Below are 16,413 nucleotides of genomic sequence, written 5' to 3'. Positions count from 1 at the left end.
AGAACAAATTAAGCACTGAGAGATGACAAACGGTTTAATATATTTGTTAGTCCTTAAGATAATACCAAATGTTGTTTTGGCTAAAATAAGCTAACACAACTACACCTTTGGAATTAATAAGTTTAGTAAGCCCAATAAGTGGCTATTGCTAGGTAAATTTTCTAAACATGAGTTGTATTCATAACACTCAGTTTTCCACTTTCTGATGTTTTACGAGCTAAGTTGCATCAATTACCATTCCACTGCTCTGTTGCTCCAACAGCAGAAATGTTACAATATGCAAGAAGGGCCAATTTGATTCTATATTAGATATTTACATTACAAAACCACTTAGACCATAATTGCAAATCATAATATTTGAACCATGAATATGACATTAAAAGGGGGGATCATCAAAATATTCTCATTAAACAACTCTCTGCTGAGTGCCTTTATTAAAAAAACCCCAACAAAAACCTATATATAGCAATTCTGCTAAGAAAAAGGCTTTTTGCATACAACTATTCAACACCAACATCATTTTGTTTATAGCTTTATTACACACAGTTGCAAACATCAGAATGTGAGGGAATGGAATTCTTTATAGGTACTTCAAGAAAAGCATTTGCAGCATTTGTAAGAAATTTACACTGAGGATGCAGTATATTTAAAAAAAAAACCATTTACATATGATAAAGGATAAGGACACCCATCTTGTCTGCAATCCTATGATATTCTAGGTCAAGGATGAGTAAACCTGAAGAAGAACGAACACACTTAATGATATTTTTCCAACTGTCCACATTTTAACAAAGTGACTTAAAAAAACCTCCTGTGATAGCTCTGGCAAAGGAAAACTTGTATATTTATTGACATTAGATTACTGAGAATGCCCCAAATCCAAACCTAGTTCCGACCTGGTTCACATAATTGTTCAAATCTAGGCTTAATGTGGATTACTGACATTAGCATGATTGTATGTGTGATGCACTCCAAAGTGGCTTATGGCTTGAGATGAATTTGAGATTCCTGTCTTGGCATGGGATTGCACAATCACTCCAATGTCAGTAACCCACATCAAACCTAGATTTGAACAACTGTATGAACCAGGCTACTGTGTCACAGCAATAACCTTGCAGTCCGCTCCTGGAATTTTCTGAAATAACCCTCTTGCTGTGCAACAGCTTGGCAGTGAGAACAGTGAGGTGAGTCTCACGGTCAGTGAGAGCCGCCAGAGGGGGTTCTGCAGGGAGAGCGGGCTTAGCCCGCTCTCACTGCAGACAATCAAGGCAGCAGCCCAGGCGGCCGAATTGGCCGCCCACACAACTGCCGGCTCCATCATGGAGCCGGTGGGGACTGCGGGGATCGGGGGCTGTGTGGCCCCCAAAAGTTACAGATGCCCCGTGTGAGTGTGTCGGGCATCCTGGAGAGACCTCTGAGCCTGGGAGGCTTGTTTCAGCCTCTCGGTAGGGGGCTCCTTATGTGTTGCCACGCCGCGGAGCTACTCCACAGCAATACACAGTCAGAAAGACGAGGTTAACGGAGCACTTGCTCCGTTAACCTTGGCTACAGGGAGGGGTAATTTGGGAGGTTTGCTTCCGGGAGCCGAGCGGCTCTCGTGGCAGCAGACAATCAGCAAAAAGCAGGCTAGGGTCCCTTAGCCTGCTTTTTGCCAATCGTGAGAATCTCCTCAGTGTCTTGAGCTCTCGCTGTTAGGGAAATTGTGGCTTCACCTACTTCATTTCTCTCCCTCGGGACCAGTTTCAATGAACTATTCCATCACTCATCAGGATAGGAGCGTGCCCATTCTGACATCACTGCAGGACATACTAATGTACTGTTAGGGCAAGGGCATCCTTTAGTAGGGCATCCTTTAGTTGCATGGAAGGAGCATTCATCTGAATTGCCCCTCTACCCCTTTTTAAACAGGGTTTTGGAGTGCATGTAGTGTACTTGGAGTGCAATTCAGATGAATGCCCCCTCTCCCAATTAAAGGATGTCCCAACAGTGTGTCCGGATGCCCTGCAATGTCGTGAGACTGAGCACACTCTTGTGTCAAGCAGGTGATCACTGGAATCGGCTCTCAGATTAGCTGGTTCTGTTTGAAGGCATGGTTAGAATTTATGTAAGGAAGAGAGGCGCTTCATGTGACACATGCAAAGTGCCAGGAGGGTTTGTGTGGGGGCTCAGCTTGCTCTCCCCCGCACAGCTTGCAGACTTAGCTTGCTCTCCCCACACACGAGCAGCCTCCAAGCCCTGGGCAGCCGGATCAGCTGCCCACATGACTGCCAGCTCCTTAATAGAGCCAGTGGGGGCTGTGGGGATCTGGGGCTGCCAAGCCCCCAGAAGTTACAGGATGTCCTGTGCGAGTGCAGCTGGCATTCTGGAGAGACCCCTGAGGCCGGGAGGCTGGATGCAGCCTCCTGGTCAGGGGTCTACTCATGTGTCACCCTGCGCCACTGCGGCACATGAGCCAAAACATGATGTTAATAGAGCACTTTCTCCATTAACCTCATTTAAGGGGAGGGGGAATTAGGCGGGCTAGCCGCCTTGGAACCACCGGTCTTGCCCGCAAGCCCGATGGTTCCCATGATCAGTAGAAAGTGTGCTATGCTCCCTTAGCCCACTTTCTTCTGATCATGGGAATAGTTTCAGAGATTATCTGCAGGGGTAACCAATGAACCTGGGGAGATTTTCTCTCCACATTCTGGAGCTCTGTGTGTCAACATTAGGGGGCACACTTCTGTTCCTCCTCTACGAGGTACATTGTACCCATTTTTAGAATGCCTGAAGAGGGTGTCTATGTTTATCAAGATCTTATTCACAAAATTTTGAAACACAGATTTTATAACTTTGTTTTAAAATTTTAGAGTACTTGTATAAACAGGCTTGGGTATTCATTCTGAGTGAAAGAAGAAAATAAATACCATTTTAACGAAAAGCAGCTGATCTTCGTCCATTGCGTGGCTAGAAAAGAAACCATATCAGATGAGAGGTGAGCATTTTTAAATACCTTTAACAATACCTCTCTTAAGAGATTATAAAACTGTAGGCAGATCTGAAGGATTCCAAAATGCATTTTCCATGTTTGCACCTTTGTTACATAAGAAATCTGCTATTGAACACTGGTCAGATGAAAGTGCAGCACAAAATGGCTGAGCATTGTTCTCACCTTGATCATCTGTGACCTGAGATACATTTGCACTAACCTTCAAACTGCCAGGCTGACCTAGACATATAGAAGTAGTGAGCTACCTGTAAATCCTGAATATCAACATGCAAAAGACTGTATAGTGTAGGAGGCTGAAAGAAGCAGATTCTGACTAGAGCAGAAATAACTGGTGGGCGATCCAGTCACAGGCCGAAGGTAGTGCGGCCAGAATGTGTTTAATATGTCCTCTATTTTGTTATACTACCTCTGCATATCATTGGTCAGAAGTCTCTCTTTCATGCTGGAAGGACAGCTATCCAGCACTGCTCCCATCTTTCAAACACATCTGACTAGACTTACCCTACAATTGAAGATAAATTTATTTTGGTGCTCTACTTTCACTAACCAGCTGTGGTCAGGAAGGAAATGATATTAAACTCTTTAAGACAAGATATGTGAACAACTCCCTTGTCAGCTTGAACTTGGTTGCAGCTGGATGTGAGACATGAACGTGCTCTGAATCTACTGAGCATGTTATAAATTAAAAAGTAGTGGCATCAAAATGAAATATTTGGCTGTATCATGTACATGGTGCAGTGGAGAAATGACTAGAATAGCAAGCCAGAGGTTGCCAGTTCGAATCTCTGCTGGTTTGTTACCCAGGCTATGGGAAACACCTATATCGGGCAGCAGCAATATTGGAAGAAGCCTGTGTACATAGGTGGCCTTACTCTGTAGAGCCTATTCTCATGAGCAGCTGAAATTGGGCTAAGGGAACCCAACCCGGTTTCAGCTGCTCGTGTGCAACAATGGGAGCCCTGTAGCTTCTGGCGGCAAGCCTGCCTAACTGCCCCCCCCCCGAAACGAGGTTAGTGGAGCGAGTGCTCCACTAACCCCATTTTTTTGGTGTGTTGTGGCTCCACGCCATGGCGACTCATGAGTAGGCCCCCAACCAGGAGGCCAGAAGCCTCCCAGCATCAGGGGGAGGTTCCCCAGAATGCCCCACGCACTCACTGGGGGCATGCTGGGTCTTCCAGGGGCCGGGAGACGCCCCCTACCCCTGCCGCCCCAACCGGCTCTGTGACGGAGCTGGTAATTGTGTGGGCAACTAATCTAGGTGCCCAGGGCAAGCTACCTGCTCATACGTAGGGAGAGTGGGTCAAGCCCGCTCTCCCCACAAACCCCCTTATGGCACTTCACACTGCTTGTGTGAAACGCCTCCTAGACTTGTTCAAGGATGGTTGCTGATGCAGAATGAAGTTCTCTACACCACTGATATATATTGCTACTTCTTTAGTTTCTCTTTCTTTTGTTTGGAATGCAACAATGAGCTTGAAATGAAACAAAACTAAATCCTACATACCCTGAAGACAAAGTATCCCCTACTCTGAATTCCTCCAGGTATTCGAAGTTCTTCCTGGAAAGAGAACAGATTTCAAACACATACTTGAGCAACAATATAATGAGGCAATATATTATAAGGGGTTTTTTCCTTTAAAAAATGACAAGGAGTATGAGGTATCAGGCCGCAGATTCTTCCAGTGCTTGCACACAACTATGCATTTACTTGCATCTGTGTACTGTAACAAATGTGGAGTTTCTTCCTATAATGAGAATGACTGTGCATTTACCACTGTGTAACGTAAAATAATGCAGTGGCTTTATTTCTACAATAGGTAAACTACTAGTATTTTCCTTTGTGGCAAGGGTGTTACTTCTTCTGAAACTATAAAGTTCCTGATTTGAAGACGGAATTATAATATTCAAGTGAAACAAAGCTATAATTGCTTAGTAGGCACAAATACAACCTTATTCATTTTAACCCATTTCTATACCACCTCATATTAAAATCTCTGGGTGGTTTACAATCTATCTATCTATCTTATCTATCTAATTCGTTCCATTTCTATACCGCCCTTCAAAAAATGGCTCAGGGCGGTTTACACAGAGAAATAATAAATAAATAAGATGAATCTCTGTCCCCAAAGGACTCACAATCTAAAAAGAAACATAAGATAGACACCAGCAACAGTCACTGGAAGTACAGTGCTACGGGTGGATAGGGCCAGTTACTCTCCCCCTGCTAAATAAAGAGAATCACCATGTTAAAAGGTGCCTCTTTTCCAAGTTAGCAGGGGTAACTTGGTAACTTATTTAAATCACAAACAAAACATTAACATAATTAAACTGATTTAAAGTATAAAGAACTCAAACTCAAAACTGTAGACTAAAAAGCCTTTTTTACACAGGTTGTCTTCAGATACCTAATTATGTAAGGGACTGCATTCCAAAGTCTCAGGGCAACCCAAGAAAAAGCCTGATTTTGAGTCACCACCAACCGAGCTGGTGGCAACTGCAACGGGACCTCCGCTGTTGAACTTATGGGGCACTAGCTACTGGGATATGTCACAATACAAACACACTTAAAGATATAACATCACAACACAGTGGCAAATTTCAATAGCTTTAAATGCACAACCCTGTGTTGAAGTGCGTGTGTGGTATTTGTAGTATAGCTAAAAGATAAGATACTTTCGCACATTTTCATTTTTATTTAGATTTTAGATGCTTTATAGCCTTCAAGGACCCTTATCGGAGCATCCAAGATTAGAGATCCTTTTACAAAGTTTTGGCCCAGATGAATATAGTACAGTATTACAATTCGCTTATAATACAGACCAAAATTTCCTAAATTGTGAATTAATCAAGCTATGCCCCCTTCAAATTTATGTATAACAGAGGGATTGTTATAAAGTTCCTGGCTGTATAAAAAAATCTGACTGGCATCCTGCTTAAGTTAACTTGAGGAAGTCCAATAGAACAAGTTAGGCATGCCTAACTTGTCCTTTAATTTCAATAGGACTTCCTCAAGTAAATTCAAGCAGGATGTCAGCCACTGGAGAGAATTATGAATTCATTATTATGTGCTGTCTGGATTTGCATTGTGGCTAGCTGGAAAAATAGAAACGTTCTGCTTTTGATGACTGTTTGGCAATGGTACAGAAAGCTGCAGAGATAATGAAACAAACAAACTGAAAGAGAACAAATACACATCCGTGGAATACTGGACTTGTGTAATTATGGAATGAGAAACACCCCAACTCTCTCCAGCATCTTTTTTAGTAAAAAATATTAAATGATCTATTTATAAAATTGGCAAAAAAAATTCTTAGATACAAAAATGAGGAAAATAATTATAAGAGAAAAAGTAAAAGGAGATAACATTTATTTAGAGATAAAGTAGAACTGCTGAGTTCTCAAGAATGTATTGTTTGTTGCTTGGATAGTGTGTAGAATTTAGAGTTGTAATCACAAAAATAAAACTGAACACAGGAGGCCCTCTTTATTCACGGGGGTTCTGTTCCTGCCAATTAGTGTGAATGTGGAAACCACAAATAAAGAAACCATACCTACTATGGGAATCCAGGGGTTAAGTTCCTTACTCTAAAAAAAGTGTCAAAAAAGCAGGAAGGGCACAGAAATAAGGGTATAAGAGCACAGTACTTTGTTCTCCAGGATGCCCCCCAAATACCCCTAAATCTTTTATTTTTCAATTAATTTTTTGTAACAAATAAAAGCCACAAAATGGCTCTATGCTTCAAAATGGCAACTAGAAATGGCATCAGAAGTCTTTCCAGCCACTCAGGAACTGCGGGTAGGTGAAAACTGCCTAATTCCATGCCACAAATAAAGAAACTGGTTCTCATGAAACCGCGATCCACAAAACTGCAGATAATGAGAGTCTCCTGTACAATAATAGCTAAAATCCCAAATAAACGGCCAATGTTATGGGCTCAATCCAGGAAACAGAGCACATCACAAAGCTGCAATACTGCTGCTATGAACAAAGCACTACCACTCCACCCACCCACCCACCAGTAAGCACTGTCAGGTCTAGCAACAGGGATCGCCTAATGGACAGGGATTGCCTGGAACAAGTCTGATACCTCCTTCCTCTTCCTTCCAGTTGCTAGATACAGAAGCAAGTCTCATGATCAGTGAGACTCACCAAAATGAAGTCTGCGGGGAGAGTGGGCTTAGCCCGCTCTCCCCGCAGACAATCGCCTGTGGAGCCCTGGGTGGCCAGATCGGCCGTCCACACAACTGCTGGCTCTGTCATGGGCCGGCAGGGGCTGTGGGGATCAGGGACTGCACAGCCCCCGGAAGTTCCAGGATGCCCTGCGTGCATCCTGGAGAGACCCCCAGGGCTGGGAGGGTTGTTCCAGCCTCCCAGTGGGGGTCTCCCCATGTGTTGCCACACCGTGGAGCTGTGCTGCAGCAATACATGATTTAAAAAAACAGGGTTAGCGGAGTGTTCGCTCTGCTAACCCCGTTTAAGGGGAGGGGTTTTTCAGCGGGTCACTCGCTTTGGAGAAACCAGGCTTGCCTGTGAGCCCGGTGGTTCTCACACTCGGCCAAAATCAGGCTAGGCTCCCTTAGCCCAATTTTGGCCAATCGTAAGAATCACCTCACAGAGTCCACCTCCTCCAGCAAATTTCTGAGACGATTCTCACGATTGGCCAAAATCGGGCGTAGGGAGCCTAGCCCGATTTCAGCCAAGTGTGAGAACCACAGGGCTTGAACACGAGCCCGGTTTCTCAAAAGCAGGTGACCTGCGCAAATACCCCTCCCCTTAAACGGGGTTAGTGGAGTGAGCACTCCGCTAACCCTGCTTTTTTCCTCGTGTATTGCAGCGGCACGGCTCCGCACCGTGGCAACACATGAGGAGACCCCACTGGGAGGCTGAAACAAGCTTCCTGGCCCTGGGGGTCTCTCCAGGATGCCCCGCATCCTTGTGCGGGGCATCCTGGAATTTCCGGGGGTCGCCCAGCCCCTGCCGGCTCTGTGACGGAGCCATCAGTCATGTGGGCAGCCGATTCAGCTGTCCAGGGCTCCGTGGGTGATCGTCTGTGGGGAGAGTGGGCTAAGCCTGCTCTTCCTGCAGACCTCATTTCGGTGAGTCTCACTGATCATGAGACTCGCCTCTGTATGTTCTTGGTACAAAAGTAATAGTTTAACCTGTGTAAACCAGCATTTGCTGAGGTTTACAGAATATACCTTTTATAGTTTACTATATACCTTCTAAGAACCCCAACAGGTCCCATTCAGTCTTGGTGTTCAGTTACTTTGCACTTGTTATGCACTGGGTGAGGAGGTGGGGCTGGCTTTCTTTATTTGAACAACTAGGAGATATGCCTGTTCAGCAGACAGCACTGAACAACTACAGTAGTTCTCAATTAGGGTGGCAGCTCTCTCCCTTTCCCAATATGTCTTTAGTGTCTCAAGTGTCACTTCCAACCCAAAGTTGCTTTCAGCCTGTTTGCAAGTTGATGATGAGTTGAATTTGGCCATTCTGCAGGTTCTAGACATTTATTTATTTAATCAATCAATCAATCAATCAATCAAATTTGTACACCGCCCCAAACTTTCATCTCTGGGCGGTTAACAATAGGATAAAACAAGTTAAAAACATATACAAAAACTAAAAACAATTTAAAAATTTAAAAATAAAGCAGAAATTAAAACCTAAAAATTTAGGAAGCTGAGGAAGATTGGGCGAAAAGTGTTCAGTTGAACACTTGAAGCTTGGGTTTTCAAGTGGTTTTTTTTAATTGCTAGAGATGGGGAGGATTGAATCCCAGCAAGGAGCACATTCCACAGTCTCAGGGCAGTGACTGAGAAGGCCCGTCAGTCTGTGTAGCCACCAAATGAGTTAGCGCGGCGGTAACTGGAGACGGACCTCCTCAGATGACCTCAATGGGTGGTGGGGCTTGTAGTGAAGAAGATGCTCTCTTAAATACCCAGAGCCGAAGCAGTTTACGGCTTTATTAGCAAGACAATGGGTATAACTAGCACTTTGTATTTTGTCTGGCAACTTATTGGCAGCCAGTGTCTCTATCAGTAAAGGAGTAACATGGTCTCCGAGATGACCCAGAGACCAACCTGGCTGCCGCATTCTGTACCAGCTGAAGTTTCCAGACTATGTACAAAGACAGCCCCACGTAGAGTGCATTATAGAAGTCAAGTCTTGAGATTACCAACAGATGTACCACTGTTTTGAAGTCATTGATCTTGAGAAATGGGTGCAGCTGGCGTATCAGCTGGAGCTGATAGAAAGCACCCCTGGCCACCGCCTCAACCTGAGAAACCAGAGACAGGTGTGAATCCAGAAGTACTCCCAGACTGCGAACCTGTTCCTTTTGGGGAAGTGTGACCCCATCTAGAACACGTAGATCAAAATCGTTTCTAGAGTTCTGACCCTGCACAATAAGTATGTCCGTCTTATCTGGATTCAGCTTCAGTTTAATCTCCCTCATGCAGCCCATTCCTGTTTCCAGGAAGGCATTTAGGGAGGATATGCCAGCTCCTGAAGAAGTTGAAAAGTAGATCTGGGTGTCATCAGCGTACTGGTAACACCCAGCTCCAAATCCCCTGATGATCTCTCCCAGCGGTTTCATGTAGATGTTAAAAAGCACTCGGGAAAGTACGGAGCCTTGAGGGACACCATACTTAAGCTCAGATTTTGAAGAGCAACAATCTCCAATCGGCACCATCTGGAATCTATCTGATAGGTAGGAGCGGAACCACTGTAAGACAGTGCCTTCCACCCCCAACACCCTCAGACATTCCAGAAGGATACTATGGTCGATATTATCGAAATCCACCGAGAGATCTAAAGGGACAAACAGAGTCACTCTTCCTCTGTCAATTCACAATTGGAGATGATTCATCAGGCCAACCAAGGCAGTCTCCACCCCATAGCCTGCCCAAAAACCAGTTTGAAATGGGTCTAGATCATCAGTTTTCTCCAAGACCGCCTGGAGCTGAGAGGCCACCACCCTCTCAATTACCTTGCCCAGCCATGGAAGGTTGGAAACAGGCCTATAATTGCTCAACTCTGAGGGATCTAATGCAGACTTCTTTAGAAGAGGTCTAATCATTGCCTCCTTAAGACAAGGAGGCATCCTGCCCTCCCTCAGAGAAGCATTTATGATTTCCACCAGGCCTCCTACAACAGCCTCCCTGCTAGATCAAACAAGCCATGTTGGACAAGGGTCAAGAGAACAAATGGTAGGCCTCACTGCTCCAAGCAGCTTGTCCACATCCTCAGGAGTCACAAACTGAAACCGATCCAGTCGAATCACATAAGAGGAGTTGTTGGGAACCTCCAGTTCAGATATCAAATTAACTGTGGAGTCTCCATCTAGGTTGGCCAGAATCTGAGAGATTTTATCTGCGAAAAACTCTTTAAACACATCACAGTGGATGACTGATTACTCCAAATCCTAGTTCAAGGGAGTGGGAGCAGATATTAGTCCCCTCACAATCCTGAACAACTCAGCAGGACGTGAACTCACAGAGGCAATACGAGCAGAAAAGAACCACCTCTTTACCACAAATCTTTAAATGTGCTCTATGTCACAATCTATCGGATTCAAGTCGAGTCTCTCTCCACTTGCGCTCCAGTCACCTACCTTGCCGCTTCAGTCCCCGTAGATCTTCCATATACCAAGGGGCCAATTTTGAAATGGGTCGGAGGGGACGCTTGGGAGCAATCGTGTCTGGTGAGCATGTTGTTCCAATTCTCAACCAGGGCATCAACAGGATCACCAGCAGAGCCAACATTAAATCCCTCCAAGGCTTCTTGGAATCTTACTGGATCCAATAACCTCTTCAGGCAAACCATTCTAATAGGCCCCTAACTCTGCAGTGGTGGGAAGTGGTTGTAAGTCCAACCTTAACCAGATGGTGGTCTGTCCATGACAATGGGGACAGAGTCCCCACCTATGGACCACCCTGATCAGAGTAAAAGACCAAATCAAGCGTGTGACCTGCAATATGTGTCGGTCCAGAGACCACTTGGGATAGGCCCATAGTTGTCATGGCCGCTATGAACTCCTCAGCTGCCCCGGACAGATGGGTCCCGAAATGAACATTAAAGTCCCCCAGCACCAAGTGTCTAGGAGACTCCAACGCGAGTTCCGCAATGAAGTCCGTGAGCTCAGTAAGGGATTCCTCTGGGCAGCGGGGCGATCGGTACACTAACAGAAGTCCCAATCTATCCCTGGTCCCCAAACTCAAGTACACACATTCAATATGGTCTGATACCCTAACAGGGACCCTGGTAAGGGAGATGTTATCCTTATAGACCACAGCCACTCCACCTCCCTGCCCACATCCCCTCACCTGCTCCTCTATAGAATATCCTGGAGGAAGAAGCTGGGACCAAACTAGACTACTAGCCTCCCCCAACCCAGTCTCAGTAATACATACCAGGTTGGCCCCTTCATTCACGATCAAATCATGGACGAGTTCAGGTTTATTTTGGACCAACCTGGTCAACAGATCACTTTTATAAAATAGTTACTCAAGTCTCCTGCTTCCATCTTGACATGAAAGGTTTTAGGAACTGTGCAGGGTGAAGTAGCAATTCTTAGTAAGTGACAAAATTGCTCTATATTTAATACAACAGTTGTGTTTACTGAACACACACCAGGTTTTCCCACAGCAAACAAAATGGGAACAGGACCAAGCCAGTGGTGACTTTAAACACACTGAGGCTATTCCCATGAGCAGCAAAAATCAGGTTAGGAGAGCCTAGCCCAATTTTTGCTGCTCGTGTAAACCACCAGGCTCGCAGGCCCTCACAGGTAGCCCGCCCCTTAAACCGGGCCATGGCGCAGCTACTCATGAGTAGACCCCTGACCGGCAGGCTGAAAAGCAACCTCCCAGCTCGGGGGTCTCTGCAGCATGCCCTGTGTGCTTGCAGAGGGCATGCTGGAGCTTCCGGGGGCCATACGGCCTCCGAAGTCCCAGCCCCCGCTGGCTCCATAACGGAGCTGGCAGTCGTGTGGGCGGCTGGTTCGGCCACCCACAGCCAACTGACGGGTTGTCTGTGGGTAGAGTGGGCCAAGCACGCTCTTCCTGCTAACCCCATTTTGACCCACTGATTGTGGGAACCGCCTCATTGTTTCTCCCTACAGGTTTTTTTTTTTGTAAGTAGCAGTTGCAGGGGCTCCCACAGCTGCTGTTTACAAAGATACTTCCTTCTGGGAGTTCTTGTCACAATGGAAACCACTGTAAATACTGGTGCCAGTGTTTCTCTTAACCAGAGATAAGATGTACTGATCCCAAGGACAGGTGGGAAGAGGGAACATGCATTCCTGAAGCAAGCTGAGGCTCCCAATGGTGGTTAAGATTCTAGAACGAACAAGTATTACATCTGAATGAGCCCTCTGTGATATAAGCCCAAAGATTCCCAGGAAGAAGTTAACACAGTACTGTACAGTTAAGCAGTGTACACTCTATATTTCATAATTCCAAGTAGAAAGTGAAATTCAAAGATATTATCTAAAGGGCAAAAACAGGAATATTTTTATAGTCTCACAGATTATGCAATATAAAATAGCTGGCATTCAAATTAGCAAAGGAATTTCAAAATACAGTACATTTTACATACCTTCCTATTTTCTAAAAAGTATGCTACAAATTTTTCTTCTATAACATTTTTAACCATGTCTTTATTGTGTAACAGGATGTTGTTGTTTTTTAAAGGAATCTGCCCAGATTCTGTTTTATTTCTCTTTACTCTGATGAATATGTTGTTATCATATTACAGTTTTAGCCTTTCTGCTAGGCAGTTTTCTTTCCTATCTTGCACATGACTGAAGGTCTCTTCGAAACAAATTTCTGATATCATCACAGTCTGAAGTTAAGTATGCATTGGTTGCTCACATCTTTTTTCATTTCAAATGTGTCAAAGGAAGTTAATCTTATGAAATATTTATTAGTAGGTCACATACAAATTCTTTTTGTTCTTATCTCTCTCTTTTTGCCCTTTAGGCAAGTTACTAGTTATTGGATAGTTCAATTTAGTTATCTTTTTCAGTATCTCATGGGATACTAACTGAATCTGATGTTCTTAAAACAGAGGAAGAAGGGAAAGGATTTTAATAGAGAACTCATTTGAAGTTTAACCAATGAGAAGCATCTTTGAAATGGATACACTATGACATAATCTGCAGTTATTTGACATTTTATTTATTTGTTTGTTTGTTTTATTTAACATATCTCCATACTGCCCAAAACTTGCATCTGTGGGTGGTTTATAATTAAAATCATTTAAACATTAAAACCATTAATTTTAAAATCATTTTAAACCCAACATTAAAAGTATTAAAACTATAAATCTAATTAAAAGCTTGGGTGAATAAATATGTCTTAGTCTCATTTAGGAACTTGTGAAAGTCAGCATCCCTACTGCCTTTGGTCTTGCTGCCCCGGGCCAACTATGGCCTCCAAGCTCCACTGGCTGCCCTCAGCAAAGAGCTCCTACTGTTCCTAGGGTCTGTGGGATCTCTCTCTCCTTAGCCCCTGCTTTCCTTGGCCATATTTTCTTGGTTGCTCTTTCCCCAAGTGCTTACCGTATTTTATGGACTATAAGACTCGCTTTTTTCCTCGAAAAATATCCGCCAAAATTCAGGAGCGTCTTATATGTTTTAACAGTTTAATATGTTAAAACTCTGAAAAACTGGATTAAAATTAAGGTGCATCTTATAGTCCGTAGCGTCTTATAGTCCGTAAAATACGGTATTTCCTCCGCAATCTGTCACTCAGGTCCCTGCATCTCATCTCACTGCCTACTTTGTCCCCTTATTTATTTATATCCTGTTCTCTTCCTTCAAGGAGCCCAGAGTTATGTTTATGGTTATCCTCACAACAACCCTGTGAGGTAGGTTAGACTGAGAGAGATGTGACTGGCCCAGTGCCCCAGTGAGTTTCACAGCTGAATGGGGATTTGAACTTGTGCCTCTTCAGTCCTAATCCAACACTCTGGCCACTGCATCATGCCAGCCCTTTCTTTCAGCTACATTGCTGGTGGGTTCCCTTTTCACTCATGTGCTCAGCCTTTGACTCCTTAACAAGACTGCACACTTGCCTCCACCCTCCGTTTTCTGCCATAGCACACAGCCTTTTCTATCCTTAAAAGCTGTGAAAGGCATTTTGCAGCTAAACTCAACTTTTACTTCTCTCATAGAACCTGCACTTTTACTTAACTTTCTACCACTGACAGTTCTCCTGTGCAGTTAGAACATTTATGAACACTCCATAGCCTTGTTCAGAAGTTAGGCAAACCATGGGTGCTATATGCAGCTACAGCACCCAAAGGAGAACCAACAAGTCCATACTGATGCACTCGTAAACCACACTCCCACTCTCCATTGAAAGCAGCTTCTGCAGAGACATGCTGTACTCTGGGAGAGATCCTCCTCAGGATTCGAAATGTTGGGCACTCATCTTTGTTTCTTATTCACAGGAAGGATTTCTCTGATTGTCTCTGAGGAGACAAACACAGTGGCTGATATCCTGACTAAATTACTTAGTAGTAGTACTCAGGAGTCCTTTAGATTACTAAATTTCAATAGGACTTGCTCTAGTAAATTTAATAGGATGTCAGCCAATAAGGCTCTCCACACGAGTAGTGTGGAGAGCCTAAAGGGGGTTTGTGGGGAGAGCAGTCTCCCCACAGATGAGCAGGGAGCCCTCTCTGGGTGGCCGGATCAGCTGCCCAGGCAATTACTGGATCCATTACGGAGCCGGTTGCCCCCAGAAGTCCCAGAATGGCCCGCACGAGTGCACGGAGCATTCTGGAGAGCCTCCCGACACCGTTGTAGCCTTCCTGTTGGGGGGCTACTCATGAGTCGCTGCGGCACGGAGCTGCGCTGTGGTGACACACAATTCTGTAACCCGGTTTTCAGGCGCTCTTGTGCCCCAAACCCGGGTTCATCGGTGGGCTCCATAAGCAGGCTTGCGGCCGAGCTGCTGCCAGGAGCCACGCTGGGCTGTTGTCTGCCATTTCCTAGCCTATTGGCATTTACTCTCCATCTTCTGAAGAAACTCCAATTTGCTCAGTAATTTCTACCTTGCTTTTAGAAAATTCTGAACACTTGGCCCACAATCAAGTACACCTAACTCCATGCAGGATTGCAATCCATATCTTCAAGTAATTGTGCTTAGTGTCCTTGCATGACTACAGAGCATCAAAATTATCTCTAAGGAGATGTAATTACGTAACAAAAAAGAACGGTTGGCTTCAGTTTGAAAAGTTTAGATTACCCTCTTAGACAATGAGGCGGGTCTCACGATACGTGAGCCTGCTTTTGTTAGAACTGCGGGGAGAGCGGACTAAGCCCGCTCTCCCCGCAGACGAGCGGGCAGGGAGCCCTGGGTGGCTGAATCGGCCACGCACATGATGGCCGGCTCCGAGACAGAGCCAGTGGGGTGTGGGGGAGTGGGGGCTGCGCAGCCCCTGCAAGCCCCAGTATGCCCTGCGCAAGTGCGCAGGGCATACTGGGGAGACCCCTGAGCTGGGAGGCTGCTTTTAAGCCTCCTGGCCAGGAGTCTACTCATGAGTAGGTGCAGCGTAAAGCCACACTGCGGCTACTCACGAGCCTAAAGAGCAGGTTTTCTGGAGCGCTCGCTCCGCAAACCTGCTTTTTAGCAGGGGTTCTCGAGCGGGTTACCCGCTCAAGAACCACCGGGCTCGGCTGCGAGCCCAGTGGTTCTTACAACCAACAAAAATCGGACTAGGCTCTCCTAACCTGATTTCTGTTGGTCGTGAGAATCGCCCCAATATAAAGGTTATATTTAGTTGCAAACTATGTTTTGTTATACAACAAATTAGTAGTCACTGTTCAGGAAGTGCATGAGTCACAAAACACAAAACTCAATTCAAATCAATTATTTAAATCAGTTATTTTCTTAGTGATTTAGATTGCTTTGATATAAAATCAGTCCACTGGTTATTTTGCTTTAAAAATTACAATTAATTTTAATTTTCAACTGCTGGCCTTTTCTACACAAAATATAGTGCTGAATGCCTTGGAAATGAAGATGAGATATTTGAAACTAATTGACTGGGAAGAACAACTTACATAAATTTGTCAGAAGTATATGCTAAAGTTCTTCCTTGGTGAAACCCATGATCTTAAAAAACAATCTCTACATAGTCCAACGCTCTGCCAGATACTACTGATTGCTCCCTATGGAGCCTGTGATAGAATCTTCTTTGAAGTCAGAATATTGCTTCAAGGAAATCTGGTAACTTTTCGTACAAAAGTCCAATTAGTGCAAGAAACTGAAAGGATGATGACAAATCAGTGTTTATTTAAAAACTTGACTTCATTCTTTTTTATATCTATAAATGGATCATTACCATGCTTAGAGGCAATTCAGGTCACTTCCAGATGGTGCTTTCCTCCCTAGCAGATGACCAGTATGAT

At 44.6% G+C, this 16,413-nt stretch overlaps 1 protein-coding gene across 3 annotated transcripts in view; it reads right to left on the bottom strand.

Annotated features, from left to right (window-relative positions):
- Window positions 1-516: 516 nt before the first annotated feature.
- The window catches only part of NMU (neuromedin U), a 31,175-nt gene continuing 15,278 nt past the window's right edge, over window positions 517-16,413 (bottom strand). For all 3 annotated transcript variants that reach the window (XM_053253841.1, XM_053253843.1, XM_053253842.1), the window contains 3 exons: window positions 4,494-4,547; window positions 2,907-2,946; window positions 517-736 (listed from right to left, as the gene is read on the bottom strand). In XM_053253841.1, coding sequence (XP_053109816.1) covers window positions 2,911-2,946; window positions 4,494-4,547 — 90 coding nt within the window. In that variant the 3' untranslated portion in view covers window positions 517-736; window positions 2,907-2,910. The remainder of the gene's footprint in view (window positions 737-2,906; window positions 2,947-4,493; window positions 4,548-16,413) is intronic.

This window comes from Hemicordylus capensis, chromosome 5 (genome assembly GCF_027244095.1).
Source record: "Hemicordylus capensis ecotype Gifberg chromosome 5, rHemCap1.1.pri, whole genome shotgun sequence".
Classification (NCBI taxonomy): Eukaryota; Metazoa; Chordata; class Lepidosauria; order Squamata; family Cordylidae; genus Hemicordylus; species Hemicordylus capensis.
Note: the sequence above shows the minus strand (reverse complement) of the source record. Positions and strands in the feature narration are given on the sequence as shown.